This window comes from Aedes albopictus, chromosome 3 (assembly GCF_035046485.1).
Source record: "Aedes albopictus strain Foshan chromosome 3, AalbF5, whole genome shotgun sequence".
Classification (NCBI taxonomy): Eukaryota; Metazoa; Arthropoda; class Insecta; order Diptera; family Culicidae; genus Aedes; species Aedes albopictus.
In genome coordinates, this window is record NC_085138.1 from 118855153 (window position 1) to 118882753 (window position 27601).

General features: G+C 41.3%; 3 protein-coding genes across 4 annotated transcripts; 1 reads left to right on the plus strand and 2 right to left on the minus strand.

The window, feature by feature from the left end:
• Nucleotides 1-6542: 6542 nt before the first annotated feature.
• On the minus strand, nt 6543-7965 carry LOC109433368 (probable N-acetyltransferase san). Its single transcript, XM_019709793.3, has 2 exons — nt 7749-7965; nt 6543-7592 (listed from the first exon to the last, which is right to left on the minus strand). The coding sequence occupies exons 1-2, from the start codon at nt 7754-7756 to the stop codon at nt 6974-6976; spliced, it is 627 nt and encodes a 208-aa protein (XP_019565338.2). The 5' UTR covers nt 7757-7965; the 3' UTR covers nt 6543-6973.
• A 176-nt stretch (nt 7966-8141) lies between these two features.
• Nucleotides 8142-19325, plus strand: LOC109433363 (serine incorporator 1). Of its 2 annotated transcripts, none has more exons than XM_062855944.1 (4): nt 8142-8355; nt 16952-17966; nt 18427-18595; nt 18805-19325. In XM_062855944.1, the coding sequence occupies exons 1-4, from the start codon at nt 8320-8322 to the stop codon at nt 18941-18943; spliced, it is 1359 nt and encodes a 452-aa protein (XP_062711928.1). In that variant the 5' UTR covers nt 8142-8319; the 3' UTR covers nt 18944-19325. The 2 variants fall into 2 exon arrangements, with proteins under 2 accessions (XP_062711928.1, XP_062711929.1); XM_062855945.1 differs by having other exon boundaries at nt 18436-18595.
• On the minus strand, nt 19129-27377 carry LOC115268809 (probable glutamate--tRNA ligase, mitochondrial). The gene is made up of 4 exons (XM_029876983.2): nt 27057-27377; nt 26898-26963; nt 25708-26829; nt 19129-19572 (listed from the first exon to the last, which is right to left on the minus strand). Exons 1-4 carry the CDS (start codon nt 27214-27216, stop codon nt 19328-19330), a joined length of 1593 nt encoding a protein of 530 aa, XP_029732843.2. The 5' UTR covers nt 27217-27377; the 3' UTR covers nt 19129-19327.
• Between the last annotated feature and the right edge of the window lie 224 nt (nt 27378-27601).

The following is a 27601-nucleotide window of genomic DNA, read 5'->3' on the forward strand; positions in this document are numbered from 1 at the left end:
CATCCCAAAGTATTTTATTGATTGCCACATAATGAAGCATTACTTCATTTATCTTTAAAAAATATTAGACTCTGGAAAACCCTCAAAAAAAAAATTCGGCTTATGGCCAGGAATTTGGCCCATTTACGCCTGTGTGTAATGGTTCGAAAATCGATCTCTATTGCTCCAAAAGCATCCCATAAAACTCTAGTATTCACATTGTCTATACCCCCGCAAACTTTAAGCCCTTTTACAACATTTTTCTATTCCGATATTGTTACCATATGAAACACACTCCACGATTGTCCAGCATGTTTGGGATGCGCAGTACATTCTCCAACGGCACTTCCGGAATACCATTATGGATGGTTCTTACACTTTGTACGAAAAAACCATTCAATATGTTTGCTTCATCTGTTACGTCCATTTCTCCGTAGCTTTCTCTGAAGTCAACTCCAGGATCACGACTTTTGACTGGTTGTAACACTTTGTTGAGCACCTTCCATACCTTTGTAGGGTCAACTTGGCATTCCTGAATATCCCTCCTAATGAAATCGGAGGGACATAACTGCTGATACGGTTTCCAAGCAACGGGTTCCCCTGTCCTTCGAAATGCAGCATAAGCTCTGTCCCTAGCTTCCTTTATTCTATGCAGTTTTTCGTTGTACCAGGCGCAATCGTTATAAATTTCTATCTCCTTGTCTATCACCATCTTGTTTACAGCGGATTCCAAAGAATCGCTCAGTAGATCTGCGCATTCATCGGTAGTTTCAAGCATATCACAGTTCTGCATTTTATTCTGTAGTTTGCGACAGAGTTGAGGTGAGTGTAATTTGCATTCATCTCGTGGAGACTCGTCTTCAGTGCAGAAAAATTCATTTCGTCGTCATATCTAAATTCAATCACCTACAGCTCATTTTAGAAGCTAAACCTGAGAATATGGTATATCCCTTTCGTGACGAACCAGCACAATTGTGCTGTTGAGCGATAACAGTTTTGCGTATTATTTTCATCTGTTTAGTCTTCGTTTTATGTGATGCAAATTATTTCAATAATACAGTCATTACTTGTACTTGTATGTGTGCAAACAAACTTTTGTTTACGTTGCCTCTGAGATTTACCACAACAAGTTAAGCAAAAAGTGGATAAAAACCGTTAAACATGAAAAAGTTTTATCTGTCGCATATTTTTTATTTCCGTTTTATCTAGGTAGTGAAATCTAGAAATCGAAAGCCAAAGTTCTTTCAAATGAGGAAAAATAATTGTTGTTTTCTTGGGAAATCTAAAGGTTCTGGAGAGCCAAAGTTGAGCCATTTGTATGGAGATTTCGCTTTTTTGCGCTCCGTCACGAAAGGGATATGGAAAACTTGTGCGGCTAGACCAGTTCTGCTAGAAAGTCACGGAAAAACCGCTATTTTTCAAATATTTAAGGTAAATGTCACGGACTAACATTGAAAAATGACAAATGATATTCACCGTGAATATCATTGTCATTTTTCGAAGGTAGTCCGAGACATTTACCTTAAATATTCGAAAAATATTATTTTTTCCGTGACTTTCTTGCAGAACTGGTCTAGCCGCACAAGTTTTCCATATACCATATTCTCAGGTTCAGCTTCTAAAATGAGCTGTAGGTGATTGAATTGAGATATGACGAAATGAATTTTTCAGCACTGCTCGTCTTAATAGCCCTCTCACGACTTTGATATGCGTGTACGACCCTTGATGAGTTCGGCTAAGTTTTACCTAGATAACACCACAAGGTAAAAGTGCTCCATACACTGTTTTTTGATAGCATGCTTCTGAACTGAGAAAATACCAAGTGAATGTAACTCTTTCCAAGTGAGTGTTCCCATCCCTGGTTACGGGGCGTGTGCTGGTTACGCAGTTCGTAAAAGATCATACTTGTATTCATTTCATTTATTTAGTTAACATCAAATTCATGATAATACTGAATCAACAATTTGCCGCCATAATACTCGATTTGCAGCTGCAGCTCTCCAACGTCGGTCACGCCCAACACTCGCCAGATCACGCTCCACCTGGTCCGCCCATCGTGCTCTCTGCGCTCCACGCCTTCTTGTACCAACCGGGTGGTTAGCAAACACCAACTTTGCAGGGTTGTTGTCCGGCATTCTTGCAACATGCCCTGCCCACCGTATCCTTCCGGCTTTGGCCACCTTCTGGATGCTGGGTTCGCCGTAAAGTGCAGCGAGCTCGTGGTTCATCCTTCTCCGCCACACACCGTTCTCCTGCACACCGCCGAAGATCGTCCTTAGCACCCGTCGCTCGAAAACTCCGAGTGCTTGCAGGTCCTCCTCGAGCATCGTCCATGTCTCGTGTCCGTAGAGAACCACCGGTCTTATTAACGTCTTGTACATGGTACATTTGGTGCGGGGGTGAATCTTTTTTGACCGCAGTTTCTTCTGGAGCCCATAGTAGGCACGACTTCCACTGATGATGCGCCTTCGTATTTCACGGCTCACGTTATTGTCAGCCGTTAGCAAGGAACCGAGGTAGACGAATTCTTCTACCACCTCGAAAGTATCCCCGTCTATCGTAACATTGCTGCCAAGGCTTGTCCTGTCTCGCTCAGTCCCACCTACCAGCATGTACTTTGTCTTAGCCACATTCACCACCAGTCCGACCTTTGCTGCTTCACGTTTCAGGCGGGTGTACTGTTCTGCCACCGTTCCAAATGTCCTAGCAATAATATCCATGTCATCCGCAAAACATACAAATTGGCTGGATTTCGTGAAGATCGTACCCCGGCTGTTGAGCCCGGCTCGTCGCATAACACCTTCCAGGGCGATGTTGAATAGTAGGCAGGAAAGTCCATCACCTTGTCGTAGTCCCCGTCGAGATTCAAATGAACTGGATAGTTCACCCGAAATCCTTACGCTGTTCTGCACACCGTCCATCGTTGCTCTTATCAGTCTAGTCAGCTTCCCGGGAAAGCTGTTCTCGTCCATAATTTTCCATAGCTCTGTGCGGTCGATACTGTCGTATGCCGCTTTGAAGTCGATGAACAGGTGATGCGTTGGGACCTGGTATTCACGGCATTTCTGGAGGATTTGCCGTACGGTGAAGATCTGGTCCGTTGTCGACCGGCCGTCGATGAAACCGGCTTGGTAACTTCCCACGAACTCATTTACTTTAGGTGAAAGACGACGGAAGATGATCTGGGATAGCACTTTGTAGGCGGCATTCAAAATGGTGATCGCTCGAAAGTTCTCACACATTAACTTGTCGCCTTTCTTGTGGATGGGACAGATTATCCCTTCCTTCCACTCCTCCGGTAGCTGTTCGGTTTCCCAGATCTTGACTACTAACTGGTGCAGACAGGTGGCCAGCTTTTCCGGGCCCATCTTGATGAGTTCCGCTGCGATACCGTCCTTACCAGCCGCTTTGTTGTTTTTAAGCTGGTGGATGGCATCCTTAACTTCCCTCAGCGTGGGAGTTGGTTCGTTCCCGTCCTCTGCTGCACCAACATAGTCATTTCCTCCGCTGCCTTGGTCCTCCGTGCCTACATTCTCTTCGCCATTCAGGTGCTCGTCGAAGTGCTGCTTCCACCTTTCGATCACCTCACGTTTGTCCGTCAGGAGGCTCCCGTCCTTATCCCTGCAGATTTCGGCTTGCGGCACGTAGCCTTTGCGGGATGCGTTGAGCTTCTGGTAGAACTTGCGTGTTTCCTGTGAACGGCACAGCAGTTCCATTTCCTCGCACTCCGCTTCTTCCAGGCGGCGCTTTTTCTCCCGGAAGAGACGGGTCTGCTGGTTCCGCTTCTGTCTGTATCGCTCCACATTCTGTCGGGTTCCATGCTGCAGCATTACCGCCCGCGCTGCATCCTTCTCCTCCAGAACCGCTCTGCACTCCTCGTCGAACCAATCGTTTCGTCGACTCCGTTCTACGTACCCGATAGTGCTCTCAGCTGCGTTGTTGATGGCTGCTTTGATTGTACTCCAGCAGTCCTCTAGAGGGGCCACATCGAGCACACCCTCGTCCGGCAATGCTGCCTCGAGATTCTGCGCGTATGCGGTGGCGACATTCGGTTGCTTCAGTCGCTCTTGATCGTACCGGGGCGGCCGCCGGTAATGTACGTTGTTAATAACGGAGAGTTTTGGGCGCAGTTTAACCATCACCAGGTAGTGATCGGAGTCGATATTAGCGCCACGATAGGTCCTGACGTCGATAATGTCGGAGAAGTGCCGTCCATCAATCAGAACGTGGTCGATTTGCGATTCCGTTTGTTGTGGTGATCTCCAGGTGTAACGATAAGGGAGGCTGTGCTGGAAGAAGGTGCTACGAATGGCCATGTTCTTGGAGGCGGCGAAATCGATGAGGCGTAGGCCATTTTCGTTCGTCAGCTGGTGGGCGCTGAACTTTCCAATCGTCGGTCTGAATTCCTCCTCCTGGCCTACCTGAGCGTTTAGATCCCCTATGATGATCTTGACGTCGTGGTTTGGGCAGCGGTCGTACTCGCGTTCGAGCTGCGCGTAAAATGCGTCTTTGTCATCATCAGTGCTTCCGGAGTGAGGGCTGTGCACGTTTATTATGCTAATGTTGAAGAATCGGTCCTTGATCCTCAACCTGCACATTCTTTCGTCGATCGGCCACCAACCGATCACGCGCCTCTGCATGTCGCCCATCACTATAAAAGCTGTTCCCAGCTCACGTGTGTTGCCGCAACTCTGGTAGATGGTATGATTACCTCTAAACGTTCGCACCATAGATCCTGCCCAACACACCTCCTGCAGCGCTACGATTCCGAACCCGCGGTCCTTCAGTATATCGGCGAGTATGCGGGTGCTCCCGATGAAGTTGAGAGATCTGCAGTTCCACGTACCGAGCTTCCAATCGCAAGTCCCTTTTCGTCGCTGTGGTCGTCGCCATTGGTATCGGTTCGCATTCTTCTCTTGTTGATTTTCCGGTGCTAGTCTTTTTTACGGCTGGCTCGCAGGGCCTGACACCAACCCACTAACCCAGGGAGCTGGGCTTACCTTCCCGGAAGCTACGAGTTCTGCATTGGCATTTCCTCCAACTACAGTGCTAAATAGCTAGGCTCGAGCGCCAGTCTTCGCCGGGGGTGGTGTTTTTAATGGGCGCCCAGGAGATAACATTTTACCTGAGCTTCCACCCCCATCATACTTGTATCTGTAGGACAAAAACAACAACCTCAAATACATCCCTACCAATACCTCAGCATTAGCACCACTAGACGTACCTCTGTCTCTACCCGTAATCATATACATACACCACATATGGATACAATTTATCGACAAGTCCATCTTCGCTTTCTCCCACTTCACTGCCCCCACTCGCATAACAGTCCCATTTGCAAAAAGTAGGAATTGAGAAAACGGCATTTGAAGTTTGAAAACTTGTTTCCATATAAAACTTTGAAAAATCGCCAAAATTTGAAAAATATTTCGATCATCTCGAAACTTTCACCGATTGCTTTGCACATGAATATATAACTGTAAAAAATATTACAATCACTACAAAGTTGTTTAGTTTTGTGTTACGTAACACAAAAATCCATGATGGGACTGTTATGCGGGTACTTTTGATATGGGACGCTCCTAACTTGGTATTTTTTTCATACATTGACATAAAAATTCGTAATTTTTATTGTTGTTCTTGGAAGTACATCAAAAATGATGACTATTCATAACGTTAACTCAAAAGTGATGAAAAGTCAAATGGGACTGTTATGCGAGTGGGGGCAGTTCAGATGATCGAAAGCTTCGTTCTATGACATGCTCATGAACAACATTCCCCATAATTATATGCAATATATGCAAAATTCTTTTTATTCCTTACTTTCTAAATTTTCTGTGGCATGGCAAATTTGAAAGAGCACCAATCCAAGGTTAAAAACAAGGTTGAAACGTCGCCTGCGATCCGAACACTTGGTTCAAATCTATACATGATTGTGCGTATCAGCCTTATTAGTTTCGCTGTGAAACCATGCCCTGACATTAACTAGTAAAGTTTATTTCATTACATTGAATCCTACCGATTCTTAATGAAAACATCTTGAGTCTACAAGTGATACTCCCGAAATTTGTCAAGGATCATTCGCAGGTCATCTGATTCTTCACTGATCAATGTTTATTGAAAAGGTTCCACGACAATATCTTGTAGGCCAAGTTCAGAAGAGTAATACTTCTGTAAATACAACACATTTTAGTATTTCCTGTAGACCATAGGTTCCCAAACTTTCAGGTGCGGCGACCCCCTTTGGCCAGCAGACGTACTTTTCGCGACCCACCATAAGAAATTATCTAATTTGTTGCCTGTTACAGTAAAATATTCGACTGTCCCTCGCGACCCCCTGGATGAAGGCCGGCGACCCCCCTGGGGGGTCGCGACCCACAGTTTGGGAAACCATGCTGTAGACTGACCATATAAGGTCCAATCCATGGAGCACTTTAAGGGCAAATTGTGAGCATGTTTTCGACAAACTATGCTAAACGAACTAAGATCTTATGTGAACCAATCTGTTTAGTTATTTCCTTCCTGGCATGTGATATCTTCCTACCACTGACTTCCAGACATGATTTTGCATTGTTCGCCTACCACTTTATTCGACCTCTATTAAACCCATTGAGATATCATTTTTTTTCTTAAAATAATCGTTCGCTCCGCACAGTTTAAACACTTTCCAAATGAATGTAGGTACATTCTGCAGCGCTAAAACCTGCGGATCAACATCCGCGGCACGCTGCAGACAAACATAAAAAGGTAAACCACCAGATACTGGATAAAAATTTGGCAGCAAATAAAAGTGTGTACGTTTCATTAAAAAAGAAAAGAAGATCCTTCGCTAACTTTTCCCAAAGGAAACTCAAAATTGGTGCGACGTGTGAATTTTTCAAAAATGTACCTCCGAAGCATGGCTCTGATGCTCTCTGATGATGCTGTCGGTGCTCAATAAATAACAAATCGAATAAACTCTCCTACCGTCGTTAATGATCTGGTTCACTCCTCTTTATCGGTTCTTCTCCGGTGCCTGCTGTTGCTGGGAGGTGGAGTTTTGAATGCTTTGACTGCTCTGGTTGATGTTGTTGCCTCCGACTCCGTTCTGATGATGATGTTGTTGTTGTTGCTGTTGCTGCTGCTGTTGTTGTTGTTGGTTTTGATTTCCGCGTCTGGTTAGCGTCTTCTGTAGCACATGGGCATCGGCCGGTTCGATGCGTTTGTAGTAATGCTGCTTGGTCTCGACAATTTCGAATCCAAACTTTTTGTAGAACTCGATTGCGCCTTCGTTGTCGACCTTCACATGGAGGAATATGCTGTCGAAGTTTCCGTCATTTTCCACATAGTTTAGGATGTGTTTGACCATGACGGAGCCGATCCCCAGGCGCCGATACGGGTATAAGCATCCTAAGGTCATAATGTATAGCCTCCGGAGATTGTCCGAAGTGTCGATGCGGGAGCAGACGGCACCAACGACCACATCATTGTAGTAGGCCAACTTGGCTAGCTCTCCCGATTCCAGCACATCCAGGTAGAACTTGTCGTTGTACAGAACCGGGAGCACAACTGTGTTGATCTTCTTCAGCTGTTTCAGATTGTGATGCGTGACATCGCCAAGTTCGATGTTTGCCCTAAAATAAAACGACACATTATCCGATGTTGTTTCGGAGGGAGTTCTACCCCTAACTATACGAACGAAACCCCAATTTGAGGTTAGTAACAAGACGAACGAAGCCACCGTTCCCACTTGACTGAGAAAAAGTCCTCCAACCACCGTTCGAACTTACCTGGTCATTGTGGTTTTGAATTTGAAAAGCAGCTCCCCAAACAGTGCCTATCGGGAGAAACAGTCCGAGTCCGGAAGAGGCTAGCTTGCGACGGGAAATCAGCGAAAAACCAAGAAGCTTTTGGCTCCTCCGAAAGAATTTTTGCACCAGGATCGAGAGAAAGAATAATCGAACGCGACCGAACAGAACACCGTCGGAACGAATTTTGACAGGTTTTTTTTTCTTTGCGCCTTTGACAGTGACAGATCGGGCAAGGTTTGATCAAAATGAGGTGCTCTGACGAAAAAGTTGACTTATTATGCTGCAGGGACAAGCTTTTTTAAATTACCGGTTCGGATTGCGAGCAAGTTGCCACTCCCCCGTTTATGCTTTTATGTTGCTTGAAATGTCAAACTTTGTCTTTTCATTCTTCATTCGTGTTCTGAAGCAAAACACTGCAGTCGCGTATTTTCAATTTCTGCTGGTGTTCTTTGTTGTGAAAGTGAAAAATCGAAATTGTTTGGAAATAATTTACAATTCTGCGTAAGGAGAATAGATTTATCGTCTGGTATAGAGTGCAGAACGCAACAAAATGGGTGCAGTTTTAGGATTGGTGTCGGCAGCAAATGTAAGTAAATTGCGTTGTTGGTTTGGGGATTATTGATTTTCTCTTGTCTGGCATACCTACCTGGAAATGGAATGTGTTGTGCATAATGGACAAGATAGATTTTGAAGGACATCTAGCTCTACCTTTGCCCATTATTACACAAATATAGGTGGATCTCCTCGCATAGACATGGTATCTGCATTATAATAGGATTAAAATGCTGTGAGTCATTTGAATGAACGAGTATGTAGCTAGCAGTAGCTAAGTGGGGAAGGGCGCTAAGAGAATCATTGCGACAAAGTCAATAATCACCTCGATGTTTACTGTCTCTCAGAGGTGGTCTCAATAATGTAGTTAGGAGAAATATGGATAGGGGTGGAATAATATTAAATTATATTAAATAAATTTAAATCTACAACAAGCTATTGCAAACGAGATCAATGTAGCTATGTAATCGCTTTTGAATTTACAGAAATTGTTAAAATATCATAAATTTGTAATTTATTATTCAACGTAAACCTGTCAGTTACATAACTTTTACCCAAGTCAGTGAAATATCGAATCTATTGTATTTTTATGGTAAAACTTGTACACTGTAACTTCAAGAAAGTACCAATACATATTGTTTTACATCTGTTCACATTTATTTTAGGTGAATTTAGAAATAACAGAATTTATGTTCGATATGCATAAGCATAGACCTAACGATCTTAAAAATTAGAACATAAAAGGGGTACTCACTAAACAGATTAAATTGCTGCGTAAGCCATGATTTTCTGCTTATTTGAAATGCTTCATGATTTTGCGAATGAAATAATCAAAGATTGCCTTGGTGATAGCAACGTTTAATCAGTTTACGCTGTTAAGTAATCCCCCTATAGATTTTTTTTTTAAATTCTATGCATGTGATCGAATATTTGACCAAATCAAGGACCAGATACAAATCAATGCTAAAACATCATTCTGGTTCGATTCAGATTTTCATTAGTGACAAACAGACGATTACTAGCATAAGAAAGAAAAAGACATTTCACTCCAATACATTTTTTGAGTTCCATTTTGGCCCTATATGGCAAAATTTCAGCTCTAGCGCAGAAACCACATTAAGTTTTTATACGATTTGCTATGGGAAAACGCACTTTTTCAAAGAAAAATCGTCACAGGTTATCTACATTACTTCAGGTGGTGTACAACCGCAAGAATCAGCGGGTCCCGTCTTCGAAAAAACTGCCTGCGACTAACCTGGAAAACCGGGAATCCTCAGGGTCCAGGGAATTTTATTTGACAGGGAAAAACATGGAATACTCAGGGAATATCGTGAATACTCAGGGAAATTTTGCACCGTTGAAAAACCAATAAAACATAGGGTCGTATGGATATTAAAAAGAAGTGAATTGTATTACTTGTAGAACTACTTAAAAATAGAGTCCAAAGAGTCTGAATGAATACATTTTCGATTATGTAGTATTAGTGTATCTATCTAGAAAATCGGCTACAACATTTTTTCCAGAAATTCTGTCGAAGTTTCTTTCTGGAATTTCTTTCGAAGTGCCTCTTGAAATTCCTCCCAGGATTTTTTACACGATTCCTTCCGTATTTTTCACGCCATTTGTCTTGGTATGCATTCCTTTTTTAATTCCTTCCGGATTTTTTTCCGAATTTCTACAAGCATTTTTCCAAGACTTGAACACAGAGAAACAGACGTAACACTTAGAAAAAATTTCATTTAAAAACATCGTCACAAAAACGCAATTGCCCAATGTTAAACGTACTGTGTTTGGCCGGGCCGCCACTAGATGGCGGTATTGAGCAAACGTCAAATAGGAACAAAAACAATAATAGCGCCGCGAATGGTAGATCGACCTACTACTGAATACTTGAATCAGCCTTTAAGGACAAACGTCTTGAAACCCCGCTTCAAGAGTGCATGAGAACTTAAAACGCACAAATCTCAAGGGAGTAAGCTCCAAACAACAGTGCATATTATTATTCTGTTCTTGCTCACTTGTAATAAGCTTGAAATAAGAAGATCAAATGCGCTGGTTTTGTTTACGAAGAGATTTGTGCCCTCGAAATCTTGAGTAGGTACCAAAGTCGGCCCTTGTGGCAGCCATCTTGGGATTCTAACAAGTCTGTCCTTAAAAAGGTGATCGATGGGAAGCAATGAGAGTGTGACGTCTGTTTCTCTGTGATTCGAACATTTCTTTCCGGGATTCTTCCTTGATAATCTTCTAGGATTCCGGAATTCCGATTGATTTCTTTTTGAATTTTTACCTACAGAATTTCATATCATACAGATCATACAGAATTTCCGCAGAGATTTTCCCAGTATTGCTACCAGGGTTCCCGTGGGTTTCTACCAGGATTTATCTCGAGAACTCCATAAGAGTTTCTTTCAGAATATACCGCAGATGTTGTCGCGGAATTTCTGTTAGTGTTTATATCGGGATTCCTCTTGATATTCCTGTGATTTCTAATTTTCTGCAGGAATTCCTTTCGGGATGTCTTCCAAAGTCTCTTGTGATTTCTTCAAGAAATTTAGCTTACTTCTAGAGTTTCTCCTTGGATTTCTATAGAAGTTTCAGCTGGTATGTTCCCTAAAGGTTCTCGTGGGATTTCTTTTGAGATTTCTCTTGGAGCTTCTGAGAGAAAAATTCCTTCCGGTGTGGATCGTGGGATGTCTATCAGAGTTTTTCAGAATTTATACTGGGCTTTTCCCTACGATGTAAGAGTCTTCTGGGATTTCTGCACGAGCTACTGCTGGTATTTTTCATGGAGTTCGAGCCGTATTTTTTCGGATATTCCCCAAGGCCTTTCCTTATAGATGATTATCTAATTTCTTGCAGTGATCAACCTGAGATTATTTTCATACAGATTTTCTTGGGATTATTGCCGGAATCTCTACCAGAAATTCTCTTTTGGATTTCTTTAAAAAATGCTGCCGGAGTTCTTGCAGGATTTTTTAAAGAGTTTTTCTCGGAATATCTCCTGGGATAACTAACGAGATTTATTGTAAGAAATTCCTGGAGAAATATCTGGAGGAATCTAAGTTCAATTTTGTGAAAATCTCGACAAAGAATTATCGGAGAAATCTTGAGAGGAACTACGAAATAAATCCTGAGAGAAACTAGGACATCTCGGATAAAATGACCTGGGACTAATCCCAGGAACAAACATTGAGAAAATTTAGAGAGGCACTTTGAAAATCTCAAGAAGTAATCCCGGGAGAAACTACGTGTGAAGTTCCACAAAGAAATCCATGAGAAGTATCTGAAAACTGTCTCTGGGAGAAATCCCTGGATGAATTTCAGCAAAAATCCCTAAAAGTTTGGGGAGTACATACTCTAGCAGAAATACCGCGAAAAATCTCGAATAAATTGAAGTTGAAATACGTAAAACCTCTGGATATTCTTGGGAAAACTGGATAAAGCCAGGAAACAAAAATCTTTGATAATATCAAGAAAAAACTGCGAGAAACTGGAAATGAAATTACCCAAGTAACAATCTTGATTCTATTTGGTTTTATTTGTTTTTATGATAGCTTTATCACAGCATTACATAGTCTCATTAATCTTACCATGGTTCCTTCTGAGCGCAACTATACTTCATCAAAATGTGGTTTTAAAACTATCTCCAAGAATACTTGCGAATCAGTGCGTAAAACCACTAACACAATAAGAACAATTGGCCTTAATGTCAGTTTCAAGAGGCTCTCGTAGTTATCTTCAATTTTTAATTACCCTTGAGCAAGAGTATCTGTTCTCGAGTGTGAACAGTTTGGTAAATGAAAAAAAAAACTTCAGCACCAGATTCCGATTTTCGTCGATCCACTATTGCATCTGTCCCGAAACCCGACCCTGAAGCGGCGCATCGCCAAATTCCTTCGGTTTCAGCATCCAAAAGGAGGTAGGTCTGATCATTGGACGTCAATTCCCGTGCAATCGATAAATTCATCGGATTCATCGGACACTGATGAACAATTACCTACATGTTGGAAACGCTGACCGGAGGAACTTGGCACTGTACTGCACCGGGACGGACAAGTGCTCCCGGTGGCCAGCGGTACCAGGGGAGCCAAGTTTTAATTGTCGGCTCACATAATCCACCACGGTGCGATGGAATTATTTTGTTTGTTTACAATTTACTACACGATTCATGACGTTCTCGATGGAGTTTGCATGAATCCGCATCAAGAACGTCATAAATCGGAGTACTCTTGAGTAACACTTCATACTCTTGGTTAAGATGAAATAAATTTATGACGGTTGTTTGGTGTTTTTTATGGAGAACGTTATAAATCTGAGTAAACTTGAGTTACGCTTGTAATTCTTGCTTGAGTTGAAAGGAATTTAAGATGATCTTATGGTGATGTTGATTAAAACCAGTAAAAAATAATAATGACTTCTCCGTGGATTTCATCGGAAGCCATGTTGAGAAAACTCATGAATAATGCTCTCGTGACTTGAAATAATAATTTTAAAGATTCTCCTATTGCATGGTTATCGAAGCGCGTTGCAATTTTCGGAAGTATCTTGCTACATATATACGATAAATTTTGCTTGGCAGTTGCCAACCTTGTTACACTGCGGAATTATTCCCATTTCATGTTAGAAATTAATCCCGATTATAATGTTGTATCATTGATTTTCACGAAGTTTTTTTCCCGAGTTATTTAACTTTTCCTCCAACATAAAATCTACAGCAGCAACAGAAGCTGTCAGAAGCAGACAATTTTATTATCGTTTTATGGTGCACTCGAAGAGCTCTACAAGGAGATACCAATTCGCCTAGAAGAACAACAAGTTTTAAGAGAATCTTAAATTCAGTTCTCCAAGACTATCATAGGATGGGTCTCTTTCGTCTTATAACGGGCTTATGATTGTATTGACGCAGTTATGCAGAGTAATTTGGTTTATGTGTGGTTTTAAAGAATAGGTGTTGAAGAATTCTTCAAAAGCATTATAAAATTAATTTTGTTACTTGGGTACTGATTGAACTCCTGCATGTTTTTTTCCCTGATTTTTTAGAGTATTCGTTTCCGTAAGTTTATCCTCAAAGGGATAATATTTGTATTAAAAATATTTAATATTCCTCCCTGGAAAACTCAGGGAATTTTATTTTGTGTTATGTGTAGACACCCTGTCTATCGAATCAGCATCTGGAGCTGAAAAAGCGCGTCGGAGATTTCCTTCTTTTTTTTGGAAGGATCATACGCGTAGATACAGCAATATATTCAGATGCCTTGATAATCGTGATGATTTTGCTGATTGCATTATCGATTTTCTCTGACCAACTTTAGTATAATACGTGCTTTCAGTATTAACGTTTATTTGGGAATGATCAGTGTAAGTGTCAGATGTCAGTCTATCTAAGTCAAGGCCTACTGATTGGGAGTAGCTTAGTATCCGACTTAAGTATATGCATAAACACTAAGTACTTCATACTACACCAACCCAATGAGTTGATCCAATCAGCCATGTGGTCGACTTCGACAGGGTGTCTACTGTCTACTAACCTTGAAAAATCTGGAAAACTGGAAATCCTCAGGGAACCTGGAATACTCAGGGAATATCTCAAGTATTTACTCTGACAAAAAATAAAACATTGGGTCATATAAATAATAAAAGTAGTGAACTTTGCTACTTGCAGATCTACTACTCAAAAGAAGAGTTCATTGAATTGTTGGTATGAATAAAAAAAATCGAGTATGTAGTGTTTTTTTCTTTCAAACATGAGCTTTTACTACATGTTTGTAGTAACAACAACCTGACAAAACAAATACTTTTCCCGTAATGCTGCAGGTTTTTACTGATAGCTTGTGGTTCCGTAAAATTCATATAGAAACTCCGCAACAAGGACTTTTGCAGAAATTCCGTCAGAATTTCTTTCTGGAACTACTTTAGAAATGCCTCCTGGAATGCTCCTAGGATTTCTCACTGCGTTTTTTTAGGACTTCTGAATTCCATCCGATTTCTCTTGGAGATTTTTCACAGGGATACTACATAATTTCTTTCCAGAATCTCTTCACGGTATTGAGCATGAGCATAGATGACCGTACTATTCGTAGTTGCTACTCCGTGATTGACCAGAACAATCGAAGTTGCACAAGGAACCAACAGACGGAGCTTGGGAGTAGCTTACCGTCCTCAATGTGCATCTTCGAGAATTCCAAACTTTATTAGGTCAATAACAGCGCCGGCCACGTCCTTACGGTCATCGAGGAAGGAAAGGAATGTTATTATGACGTGCGTTGCTTACTAAAGACCGAGATCACCTCTGCGTCTCCACGTCTGTCATGGGAAGGACTTTTTGTTAGTGGGGAGGGGAAAGGGCGCATGATATGAGTTCACTTTGGTAAGTGGAGTGATTCATGCAACCCTATTAATATCAAACCACTTATTTTCATTTGGACTAAAACAAAACACATGCCGACATCGAAGATGACGAACCATTCAGATAGTTTTCGAAGTGCGAAAATTAACGAAAGAGAAAATAAAGTGATTTGAACCAACGTGGCTTTGGAACTTGGGCCGACACTTGACGTGACGAACATTTCAATGTCTGTTGTCTAAAATCGCAAAAAATGTTGTTTGTTGCATTTATCGTATCATAAATCGCCCCGTACGAAGATGAGCAGTCAAATAGACGACGACGACGACGACGACGACAACGACGTGCACGCGGACGATCCGAATGAAAACGCGGCCTGTACACTTTGCCACCAAAAACTCACTAAATCACCCCGTACGAAGATGAGCAGTCAAATAGACGACGACGACGACCGAATGAAAACGCGGCCTGTACACTTTGCCACCAAAAATTCACTAAATCGCCCCGTACGAGGATGAGCAGTCAAATAGACGACGACGACGACCGAATGAAAACGCGGCCTGTACACTTTGCCTCCAAAAACTCACTAAATCACCCCGTACGAAGATGAGCAGTCAAATAGACGACGACGACGACCGAATGAAAACGCGGCCTGTACACTTTGCCACCAAAAATTCACTCAATTTCTTCCCAGAATCTCTTCACGGTATTGCTCACAAAGCTGCTCGTGGGATGCTCCCGGAGTTTCTCAATAATGTATCCCAAATTCTCTATAATATTTCCGATGCTCCTCTTGGATGCTCCCCAGGAGATCACTTCTCAAATTTTCTCTCAGAGTTGCTACAGGAGTTATTCCTGGGATTTCTACAAGAGTTCTCCATGGATTTCTTAAGGATTTTTGACTAATTTTCTGCAGCAGTACCTCTCTAGATTTCATCCGTAGTTTTTCCTGTAATTGTAACATCTTTTCTTCTAGAGTTCCTTCCTGGTTTTCTACATGAGTTTCAGCTGGCATCATTTATCTGAGATTTCTCTCGGAGTTTTTCCTGGTACTTCTCTCAGATTCCTTCTGATATTGCTGATGTCTCTCAGAGTTTTTTTTTTAATTTACCCTGGATTTTCTCCTAAGATGATTATTTTCCGGAGTCCTTCTTGGATTTCTACGGGAGCTATTGTTGATATTCCTCATTGAATTCTTCCCGTGAATTCTTTTAGAGCCAGGCTGTTCCTTTAAAAGATGTTGCATTTGAAAGAAATAGAACTGGGATAAATAACTTGTGAAATTCCCGGAGAAATATTCGAAGGGATCCAAGTTAAATCTTGCGAGATACTCTGCAAAGTATTATCTCTTACCTCCTGAATTTCAAAACCTGAAGAAAATGAGACATCTCTGAAAAAAAGTTCTAAGAGTAATTCCAAGAGGAAATATTACGGACATCGAACGAGGAATTCTCAAAACCTCGTGGAATCCTGGGAGAAGCTACGGGCAAAGATTCGTTAGGAAATCTAATAAACTGTTGGAAAGCTATCCCGGTAAACCACATTCGTGAAGGAACCTTGCATAATTTTGGATAGATCTTCAGGAGAATTTCAGCGAGAAACTTTGGAAGCATATCGGAAAATATCGGGAGGTACTCCTACAGATATCTCGTGAAAAACTTTTGCGGAATTCCAGGAAAGAACACTGAAAGAGATGTTTACTTATTTTTTGGGCATATTCTTGTACATATTTGTTTAGAAAATTTGGGTTATTTTTTGAATTACCTATAAACTTTCAAAATTTCGTCTGAAAAACTCAGGGAATTTTATTTCGAGTTATGAGTAGACACTCTGTTCCAGATCGACTTTTTGAGTGCATGGGCTCCAGTTCGCTTTGTCGAAGCAGCGGACGGTTTTTGCCGCCGGAATTACTGGAATCTCGGCGTCGATTGTGAAATTGCCGGCAGGCGAACCAACGATAGTTCGACATGTGTTATCGGCCTCGACCAGAATTTCATCACTTGTTCCACGTGTGAACTGAATTCTCCAAGCTTCCAGTGTACATACTATTCACCATATCAGAGAAATGCGATTTGGATTTCACACTGATCTTGATATGGGTTTTTCTCACCCGTAGATGGAAATCACTTTTCTAATTTTTTTTTTTAATTGCCCAAAATGTGGAAATTTCTAACTCGAATTGAGGACCGAGTTTGCTCGGTATTTTCCCGCCGAGTTCGATTGCTTTAGGTATTTTTATATCTGTAACATCAATGTGTCTAATCCCTTTCTTATCTTTCCTTTTCAGCTTGCCTGCTGCTGCACCGGAACGGCATGTTCGCTCTGCTGTTCGCTATGTCCGTCCTCGCTGAAATCCAACTCGACGGCCACTCGTTTCATGTACGCCCTAATGTTGCTGCTGGGCGCCATCGTTGGAGCCATCATGCTTGCTCCGGGCCTCCAGGACTTCCTCCAAAAAGTTCCATTTTGTACTAACTCGACGTCAACGGCTGGGCACCTGCTTCCGGCCGGGGGTACCATCGATTGCACCTCGGCCGTTGGCTATCTGGCAGTTTATCGGATTTGCTTTGCCTTGTGCTGCTTCTTTGCACTGTGGGCGGTCATGATGGTTGGAGTACGTTCGTCCAAGGATCCTCGGTCTGCTCTGCAGAACGGGTTCTGGGGCATCAAATTTATGATCGTGACTGGAATTGCCATCGGAGCGTTCTTCATTCCGGAGACTGGATTCGGTCCGGCTTGGATGTGGGTCGGACTGATTGGTGGTTTTGCGTTTATTTTGGTCCAATTGGTGTACATCGTAGACTTTGCTCACTCGTGGGCTGAAGCCTGGGTCAGCAACTACGAGGAGGAAGAATCCCGCGGATGGTTTGCGGCATTGTGCTGTGTCACCGGGTTGCAGTATGCTTTGTCGTTGACCGGAATCGCATTGCTCTATGTTTACTTCACTGAGGCCGACAACTGCTCATTGAACAAGTTCTTCATCACGTTCAACATGATTCTCTGCCTGGCGGTTAGCATCATGTCTATCTGGCCGAGCATTCAGGAGCATGCCCCGAAATCCGGCCTGCTGCAGAGTTCGATGGTGACCTTGTATACGGTCTATCTGACCTGGTCGGCCGTTGCTAACAATCCAGATGCCGAGTGCAATCCGGGCTTCTTGGGCATCATTGGTGACAAGCAGAACAAGGTACATTTCGACAAGACAAGCATCATCGGACTGGTGATCTGGATGTTGTGTATCCTGTACTCGACGCTGCGTTCGGCCAACAATGTGTCCCGCCTGGCTGATCCGGAGAAGCAAGGTGAGTTGAGAATCGAATGTTTGAATTTGTTGTTTAACGTTTTGATGTTGTTTCATTTTCATTATGCTTGACAAACAATGGGTATTTGATTTGTTAATAGTTTATGTACAAAAAGGATCCAAATACTAAAAGTTTACAGAATAACTTAAAAAAGCAAAAAATTACAATCACACATAGCATATTATGTAGTATGCACTCCTTGTTTCCGATAGTACATATCTCGATTTCGTAAGCTGTAAATGCAAAATCACCTCCATTCTACATACTTTTAGCAGCACATTAATATAGTTTAACTAACACAATTCTCACTTTCAATTTTATGCCTAATCCACGATGTCCTTATGTTGCACCTTCTTCTCTCTATCTGCCTAACCGAAACTGTATGGGTGTGTGTGGTAAAACTACTTCTGCCTTTCCATTTATCGATCTGATCTCTGCAAAATGCGCTAACGAATCTAAGTCTTGGCAGCAACGCTTAGCGACGATGGTGGCTCCCACAGCGGAGGTGGTGGCTCCAACGAAGTCCGCGATAACGAAGAGGAAGCCGTGGCCTATTCGTGGTCGCTGTTCCACGTGGTATTCATTACGGCCACACTGTACGTGATGATGACGCTCACCAACTGGTACCAGTAAGTATTTTCGGTGTGTTGGTGAGGGACCCCTCAAATGGGGAAGCGACTTATCACGATTGAGCTTAGGGATTGTTTTGTGAATTGCAACTTTTCAAGGCTCTAGAAAGTTGCTAGAAGAAAGCGATTTTCCAAAATGAGTGATCCCTCCTTTTCTAGCTGCAGTTTCTCGTTCTATAGATTTATTATACACTATTACTTTCTTTCAGACCAAACTCATCGCTGGAAACGCTGAACGCAAATGCCGCCTCTATGTGGGTGAAGATCATTTCCAGCTGGTTCTGCCTTGGACTGTACGCCTGGACCTTGGTGGCACCGATGGTTTTGTCCGATCGCGAGTTCAACTAAACGTCAGTGACACGATTGATCGTGATTTTTTTAACCGAAATAGAAAATATCTCATAATGAATGAAGCTTTCCAAAGTCGTAAAATGTTGGATAAGTAGTAAGTAGGTGTAGATTGATAATTTTACCTTTTTCTTGATACCAGAGGAGATGGATGTGATATGGGAAGGACTAATTCTTGATGCAAGTTTGAAGTAAATGAAATGAAATAGATATCTTGCGATTGGTAGCTTAACTTTACCAGTTATTATTACAACTAACTATACATCTATTACTCTCAACATATATCTGTCTTAACCAAAAAGAAGATAACGAAGTTTTCTCCGAACTAAATTTAGAGAAATAAAAGTCCAGTTTGGCGATTGATTGCCAATCCAGAGCAAAAGTCTATTTTCTTCTGGCTGCCAGCAGAATGCGTTCTATTGTCTTATCACGGCCTAGGATCTCCATCATTTCCGCCACCCCGGGGCCTTCCTTGAGTCCGCTCAGGCAGCTTCGCAGTGACTTCATCAGCTGTTCGAACACCAGGTGGTTACGTTCGGCAAATGCTTTCAGGAATATGCTCAGTTCGGCTTTGGTAAAAGCGGTCTCCTCTTCGGAGGCAAGGTTCTTTGCCAGCACCTTTAGGACATCTGTAAGAAAGGCGAATGGGAACAAATGGTTAAAAACTTAAAAATATGTGCACTGATGCAGTTGACATATAGGGTGCCTGTACCAGTTATCGCACTACCTAAGGAAAAGTACTTCTACAAAAATAAGAAGAAGACCGACGAATGTCATCGATACGTTAAACGATAGATTTGTTCTCATACTTAACAGGAAAAATATAAAATCTAAGCCAAACCCACTTTTACTATTTATTACGGCGTGTGCCAATGATAGGAACCCTGTACCAGTTATGGACATATTTGTTAATTTCGGTTCCACTTCGCACTATTTACATGCATTCCTTATGGGATTTGCCATAACTGGTACACTATGGCGAAATAGGGTGCAAGGAAGCCGAAATTTTAAGGAAAATTATATTTTTCTATCATAATTTGAGCAAAATAGGAAGTTTGAATGAGTGCTATCATCTTTTATGAACGTATCTTTCGTTCACATATTTTTTCTTGCTGATTTGCATCGTTAAATGTTGAAAATCAGCTATTACGAATTTGAGGTACTATAGCCATAACTAGTACACTGAGCCTACTTTTTTCGCTACTCGAAATGAAATACATGAAATGAATACACATTCATCAAACAACTGCAAGGTGACGATAAACTCTGTCAATCGTAGGAGAGCATAATTCATGGCACTGTTAGCCAGCTTGACCTTCAATAGGTCGGCTCCAGCGGCACGTTCTCCTCAATTTATACCAGCTTAGCTTCATTGACGACCAACTACTCAGTACTTCGCAGGAGAAGATGGAAATATCCTGTTCATTTACACCGATTTCCTGGAGCAACACATGTTTGATAAAACTACTGGTCTGGAACCTCAACACTTCTAATATTGATCGAAGTTCTCTTTGACGTTGCTCCACTACACAATAATCCTAAAGAAGATGCACTTTCTTGCACTTACTGTCTATGGGAACTAGGTTCAATGAGGACTGTTATGTCAAAACGTGGTTTTGACGGATGTATTGTTAATTGGATTGGGGAAATGTTATCAGAAAGAGAGATATCATCAAACCTTGGCAGCTCATTTATTGGCGTTAGAGCAGTGAAAGGGTGCCCACAAGGAGGCGTGCAATCACCTTTATTGTGATCCTTGATGCATGTTCTTCTCAAACAATTGGAAGCACATGTGGATTACTTTTAATGATTTCAATCATTAGAATTTTCTGTTGCATGGTGATCGATGATGTATGGAAAACATTGACGTAATAAAGTTTTGATAAGCCCTGTTGACGCGCCAGTGATTACTGGTCACCCTAGATCAATGCAGTCGCTATTTAGTTGGATGGAATATATAACAAAGGAGGAAGATAGGTTGGTGGGCTCCTTCAGTTGAAGCCAGTTAAGTAGATTGAAAAATCAGTTAAACGAAACAGATTCGAAGTAGAGCGGTTTGAAACCATTTTTGAAGAGTATTACGGCACTGATAATTGTAAGTGAATTGTATTGAAGTTGTAATATAAACATATTAAATAAAGATATTTTTAGTTCAAGCTGATCAACGAAAACAAGGTCTTTTGATCTGCTCTGAAGCATAGTGCCTTGAGTGTGGTTGAACCAACTCAACAAGCCCAGAATAGAATAAAAATCTATCAATTCAAATTGAACTGAAATATTACTGAAATATCATTTTGTAGGTACAAACAGTTTCAAAAACCGTAAATTCTATTTTTTTTTCTTACAACAAATATTGAATTTTTGAATTACATTGAAAGTCAAACAAATGTCACTAAAGGATGGTTAAAGCGCTTTTAACATAAGTTGCGTTTCAAAAACGTTATGTTTTAAAAAGGATTTATTTATTTTCCTTTTTACGTTGTAGCTAAACGTTTTCTATTGAACTGCCTTTAACATTTTTGTGTTAAATTTGTACACGTAGATTGTTTACAGTTGTATGTTAGTCTCCTTTTTTATTGGGCAACGGAAATTGTTAAATTCTAATAAGTTGCTTTCAATTGAAAAATTATGAAATTACAAGAATTTGAAGAAGATAAATAATGTAAGTGTGTTAGAACATTGAATAACAATTTTCAAGTAACATTTATCATTACAAGTTTATCATGTACAAGTGGATTACTGAAAATTTTTAAAATTGTTAAATTGTATACAGAAAATAAAAAATAAATAAAAATAATTTTATTCATCACGGAAATCATGAAAACATTGATTATGTTCATTTTTGATATCCTTTATTGTTTTCATTGACGCTCTCACGGGCTCTTACTAATACCACCATAAGTTGTCAACAAATTGCACCGAAACCGTTCGTTTTTCCGGTGTCAATTGCTACACCGGTGCAGTGCACCGTCGGGAATAAACGAATTCGTAACTTAAAATTGAAAGGAACTGTTTTGGAACTTTCAAACAGTCAAGTATCTCGGAATCAAGGATGTTTTCGATCACTTGGCAATCGTTTGACTCATTTGTTCACAACTCAGTTCAGAAGATCTATAGTGGAATGTTGTGTTCGTGTTTTTCCTACAATTATCACCAAGGACGCCATATTCTAACTCTAATATTTACGTCGTAAAAGTGTTAGTAGCAGCTACTCATACTAAACGATCGGATTTTTCGATCGTTTAGTATGAGTAGGTGGTACTAGCGCTATAGCGCCGTATATATAAAAGTTAGAATATGGCGTCCTTGGTGATAATTTTAGGAAAAACACTAATCTACAACTTTGCCGAACACCACAATTTAATATTAGGTTTCTGAACTGAGTTATGGACAAATGAGTCAAATGATTGCCAGGTGATCGAAAACATCCCTGCTCGGAATACATCTTGACAGTAAGCTAAATTGGAATTTGCATCTTGAGCTAGTGATTGAAAAAGCCACAAATGCTCTATGAATCAGCAAAAAAACTTTCGGTAAAAAATGGGAATTAAAGCCGAAAATGATCGATTGGATTTACACGGCATTTGTGAGACCCAGAGTTACATATGCGTCACTAATCTGGTGGCCTAAAACAAATGAAAAGCTAGGTCATAAGAAGCTTTTAAAAACTTCGAAGACTTGCTAGTCTTTCAATTACAGGTGCAATGCGAAGTACGCCGACTAAAGCGCTAGACACTCTAATCTACTTACTTCCATTGTATCAATTTGTTCAATTAGAAGCTACAAAGAGTGCTTTGAAGATTAAAAGAACTGCAAACCTCTTTGAAGGTGACCTGAGAGGGCATCTAAGTATTCTAAAAACATTAGTACCGTCGTTCGGGGTGACATTGGGCCTAGAGGGTAACATTGGTCCATCGATCCCACGAATTCAATATAAGTCAGACAATCAGGCGGTGGATGCAAAGTATCTTAGAATTATGTATTCTAGTAAATTTAACACACAATATGCATTCTCGTCGTATTTTAAACATGCGGAATAGTGGCCCAATGTCACCCCACTTTGGCCCAATGACACCCCGCACGACGGTATCGACTCGTTAATCACAAGTAATAGTGATTGGATGAGCAGAAGGTACAATTTTGAACGCACTTTCGAAGTGATCAACCTGAACTGAATGACCAAGTTGGTGCAGGAGTAACTGACCCCGAGATTAACGTATCAATTCCAACTGTTTTTCAAGCTGAAATTCAGGCAATTTTAGAATGCTGTAATATTTGTTTACGCAGAAATTACAGATATTCAAAAATATGCATTATGTCTGATAGTCAAGCAGTTCTAAATGCTTTGAAATCAGCAACATGCTCTTCTAAACATGTTTGGGAGTGTATCCTATCACTCCAGCAATTAGCTTGCCGTAATCAGGTGAAGCAGTTTTTGGTTCCAGGGCACTGTGGAATTGATGGAAACGAACAAGCTGATATGTTAGCAAGACTTGGTTCGTCACACCAATTCATAGGACCAGAACCGTTTTGTGGTGTGTCTGGCTGTTCTCTCAGAATGGATTTTAAAATTCACGAACATGATAAAATAATATCCCACTGGGAAAACACCACTTTTGTAACAGTCAAAACATTTCATAAAGCCAAACTTTTCAAACACTCGCAACATCTTAGAGCTGTCAAAAAGAGATCTAGGTACTTTTGCTGGCCTGCTAAAAGGCCATTGTCCGAGTTGTTATCAAATTAAGCTAATCGGAAAGCTTCAGAATAATGTATGTTGTTTTGCGACATAGATACAGAAGACTCGGAACATTTGTTATGCCGTTATCTGGCAATTGGTATTAAAAGAATTAGGTTCTTCGGTAATGGGCTAATAGAACCCCTTGATGACTGGAGAACACCCCAATATGGTTGTACAGTTTATCCGAGCTGTGTCGCCAAGTTGGGATCAAACGCACACTCCAGGTTTGATTATTGTTAACAGTAGTAATACGTCAACTTGATAATAGCTAAAACAAACTGGGGCATATGTCACAATAGATCTAACAACTGGTCGTAGTGACATAGATACCCAACAAGGAAAAAAATGAGTACTAGGTATACTAGAGGAAACTCCTGTGAACCCCAGATCAACACAAACCTCGTTGTTTCCATTTTTGGAAAATTGAGACAATGCTGTGCTTTCTTCAAGTGATCTTACTATTGCTCGCATTTTTTCCAATGCTGTGCTTTCTCCTATTGCTGGTAATTTTCCATATAGGAGATTTTCCTCGAAATACCCTTTCCAGGAAGAATGGACATCTGGTTATCTGGAGATATTTCAGACAGCATCAAATGTTACACTGATGGCTCCCTTCTTGAAGGTCGAGCCGGTGCTGGTGTCTACTCTCGTGAGCTAAGGCTACATCAGTTTTACTCACTTGGTAGACACTGCACTGCACCGTTTTTCAGGCAATCAGTACTCCAGCAACACGTAATGAATGGACAAGTAAGGTAATATACCTTTGTTCAGATAGCAAGGCTGCTATTAAAGTACTTGATTCGGCCAACTCTAGGTCGAATTCTGTTATCACCTGTCGAACTCAGCTTCCGATTATGAAAATATAACCCACATACTAATCATTTTCGAAAAAAACATCAGAGGTACATGAAAGTTCGATAATAAACGAGATTTTGACACCGTGCGCTGTTCAAACCCATTGTGGTACGCTTACGGCAATGGCACAAATGTCCCAAACATGCCTCTGGAGCTGGCTTTCTGAACTAGGGTAGGACGGGGCAAGATGGCCACCCGGGGCAAGATGAGCACCCCTCCGTTTTACTACTTTTATGATGAATTTTGCCCAAACAACTTCATAATCCGTTAGAATAATGTTCATCCTGTTTGTAAACCTGATAAAAGGTACTTCATAATGAACGAAATTAAAAATATCGTCAAATAAGTCGATAGCGTGGATTTTTAGCATTTTCTTATAAGAAATCATCAGAATAAAATAAGGTTTTTATGTCAAAATCAAATTTTTACCATAATTTTAGTTATCAGCCAACATTACTAGCATACTGCAAAGCATTTAAATTTACATTAGAAAATATTTTCTAAAAACAAACATTAAAATTTATTCAATTTTAGTTATTTACCTATAGTGGGGCAAGATGAGCACCCCTGATGGTAATATAGAAAATATTTTGAAATTATTGTAATCCACTCAATGCTGCCGAACATTGGTTTCCGTAACCTCTGCAACTATTTGGTTGAGTAAATTTCTAAAAATAAGCAACCTAATAATCGTTTATTGTTTTTCGGGTCATTTTGTATAAAGTATTATAAAACCGCATTTTTTTTTCAATAATCGAAAAAATGATAATTTTAGAACGTGATACCATAGCTATACACAAGGTTCACTATATCAATCAGTGTATGACCAATTTATTGTTGAAATATTGGGATTTTAATTAAGTGCTCTTCTTGCCCCGTACGGGTGCTCGTCTTGCCCCGTAGCATGTTCGAACTGACCATAAAACATCTTTTTTGTTTAGTCAAATAAATCATCCTTATTGTGAATTTTGAACCCTCCCATGTTTATGGGTGATAGAAAACAAGATATAGAAAAGAACTACTGAGAGATACTTTGAAAAATTGTGTTAACTTTCAATAAACTCAACGTGATCCTTAGGGTGCTCATCTTGCCCCGCCCTACCCTATATTCGCTTGGATGTCAGGTCAATGCAAAATACCTATTCCGAATGCAACAATAATATCTTACCACTGTCGATGGTTTTATCTTTGGAACTTTTCGGCAGCACCCACAGGAAAGAAAGCTTCCCTTTCACCAGATCCTGCAGCGTGTCAATCCTCGACACGGACCACTCCAGGACCTCTCGGACGTGTTTCTCGTCCAAGTCCAGTCCCTTCACATTGTCGCCGGCAAACTCGGCCTTCACCATTCGTATGACCTCCTTGACCAGGGCGGCAGCTTTCTCCTCCGAGTGTCTCAGCTGGTACTGGATCTCCTCCCGGTTGCACTGCTTCAGCAAGTCCGGATTCAGCCGGCTCGAGTGTGCGTTGATTTTCTTCAGGTCGAAATGCTTAATGAGGTCATGCATCTGCGGACCAATAACGTCCACCAGTTCCCGGTCGAAGCCACCTCCCGATTGAGTTATGAAGTTGAGAAGGGCCTGGGGGAAGATTCCTATTCTACGGTAATGATCTAGCTGGACATCGCCCTGTCGTTTGCTGAGCTTTGACCCGTTCGGATTCATCACTAACGGAAGATGTGCGTACTGCGGAGGTTTCCAGCCAAAGGCGTGGAACATTTGAATGTGCTTCGGAGTGGATATTTGCCACTCGACGCCACGAAGGACGTGGGTTATCCTCATATAATGATCATCAACCACATTTGCAAAGTGGTACGTAGGAAAGCCGTCAGATTTGATGATGACCGGATCACCTTCGTTTTGCGCTAAAAAGTACACAATCTTCCCATAGATCATATCCTGAAACTCATCCGCCTTCGAATCCAGCTTAAACCGGATACAAAACTTATCGTTCTTGGCTAGTCTTTCGGCAACCTGCCCCGGCGTCAGGTGTCTGCACTTATTGTCGTACTTGGGAACTTGTCGCAACCGCACCGCTTCTTTCCTTATCAATTCTAAACGACGCTCCGAACAGAAACAGTAATAGGCTCTACCATCTTCCATCAACTTTTTCACCTCCCGTTTGTATATTTCGTATCGCTTACTTTGAACGTACGGACCATATTCGCCTTCATTCCAGGGACTTTCGTCCGGAACTATCCCAGCCCATTTCAAGTCTTCGTACAGCCGCTCGGTCGCTCCCTCAACCAATCGTTCCTGGTCCGTATCTTCGATGCGCAGTATAAATTTACCTGCAATTTTAAAATACTCCCAGCTTAGATGAACATCCACGAAAACCGATTCCAAGACTGTACATTACCTCCTCGGGACTTCGCGTACAGGTAGTTGAACAAAGCTGTCCTCAATCCGCCCAGGTGCATGAATCCTACAAATGAAAATGTTTACAAAATTCAATGATTGAATTTTCGTTGTCTGGTCGCCTCGCGTGGGAGTTCGCAAGGCGAAAACCACAACAAACCGGTAGGACTGGGAGCGAATCGCACTCGGACGACGGAATCCGGGGGCGCATTGCTACACACCCGTCGGCAGGCACTACTGGGAAGAATCCATCCGCGAATGTGGTACGACGAATTATTGAACACCGATGGTCGTTTCGCTGTTTTCCATAGAAAATTCATCTTTTTATCGAGATCATTGGAATTTCGTAACTTTTTAACTAAAAATTCTGCATTAACATGTCTAAAGGGTCTAACTCGTTTTGTAAACAAACATGGTTTCTGTCGCTGTAGGGTCTATCTCGATCCACCCACGCATCTGGGGGCCGTTATCAGAAAGATCTATCTTCGCTCTTTCTGTTAAGGGTGTCGACGTGCGTGATTGGATGGAGATAGACCCTACAGCGACAGAAACAATGTTTGTTTACAAAACGAGTTAGACCCTTTAGACATGTTAATGCTGAATATTAGTGTTTTGATTGTGGAGGAATTTGACAATAGAGGTAATAAACTATAGAGGAAGAATGTCGCTGGCGTCGCTGCCGAAACATCTCTTGCTGGCGGAGAT

Coding starts and splice junctions, on each gene's coding strand:
- LOC109433363 (XM_062855944.1), top strand. CDS start 8,320: ATGGGTGCAGTTTTAGGATTGGTGTCGGCAGCAAAT. Junction 8,356..16,951: donor GATTGGTGTCGGCAGCAAAT/GTAAGTAAATTG, acceptor TTTCCTTTTCAG/CTTGCCTGCTGCTGCACCGG. Junction 17,967..18,426: donor GGCTGATCCGGAGAAGCAAG/GTGAGTTGAGAA, acceptor AACGAATCTAAG/TCTTGGCAGCAACGCTTAGC.
- LOC115268809 (XM_029876983.2), bottom strand. CDS start 27,216: ATGAATTTTCTATGGAAAACAGCGAAACGACCATCGGTGTTCAATAAT. Junction 26,830..26,897: donor GTACGCGAAGTCCCGAGGAG/GTAATGTACAGT, acceptor TTAAAATTGCAG/GTAAATTTATACTGCGCATC. Junction 19,573..25,707: donor AGATAAAACCATCGACAGTG/GTAAGATATTAT, acceptor CCTTTCTTACAG/ATGTCCTAAAGGTGCTGGCA.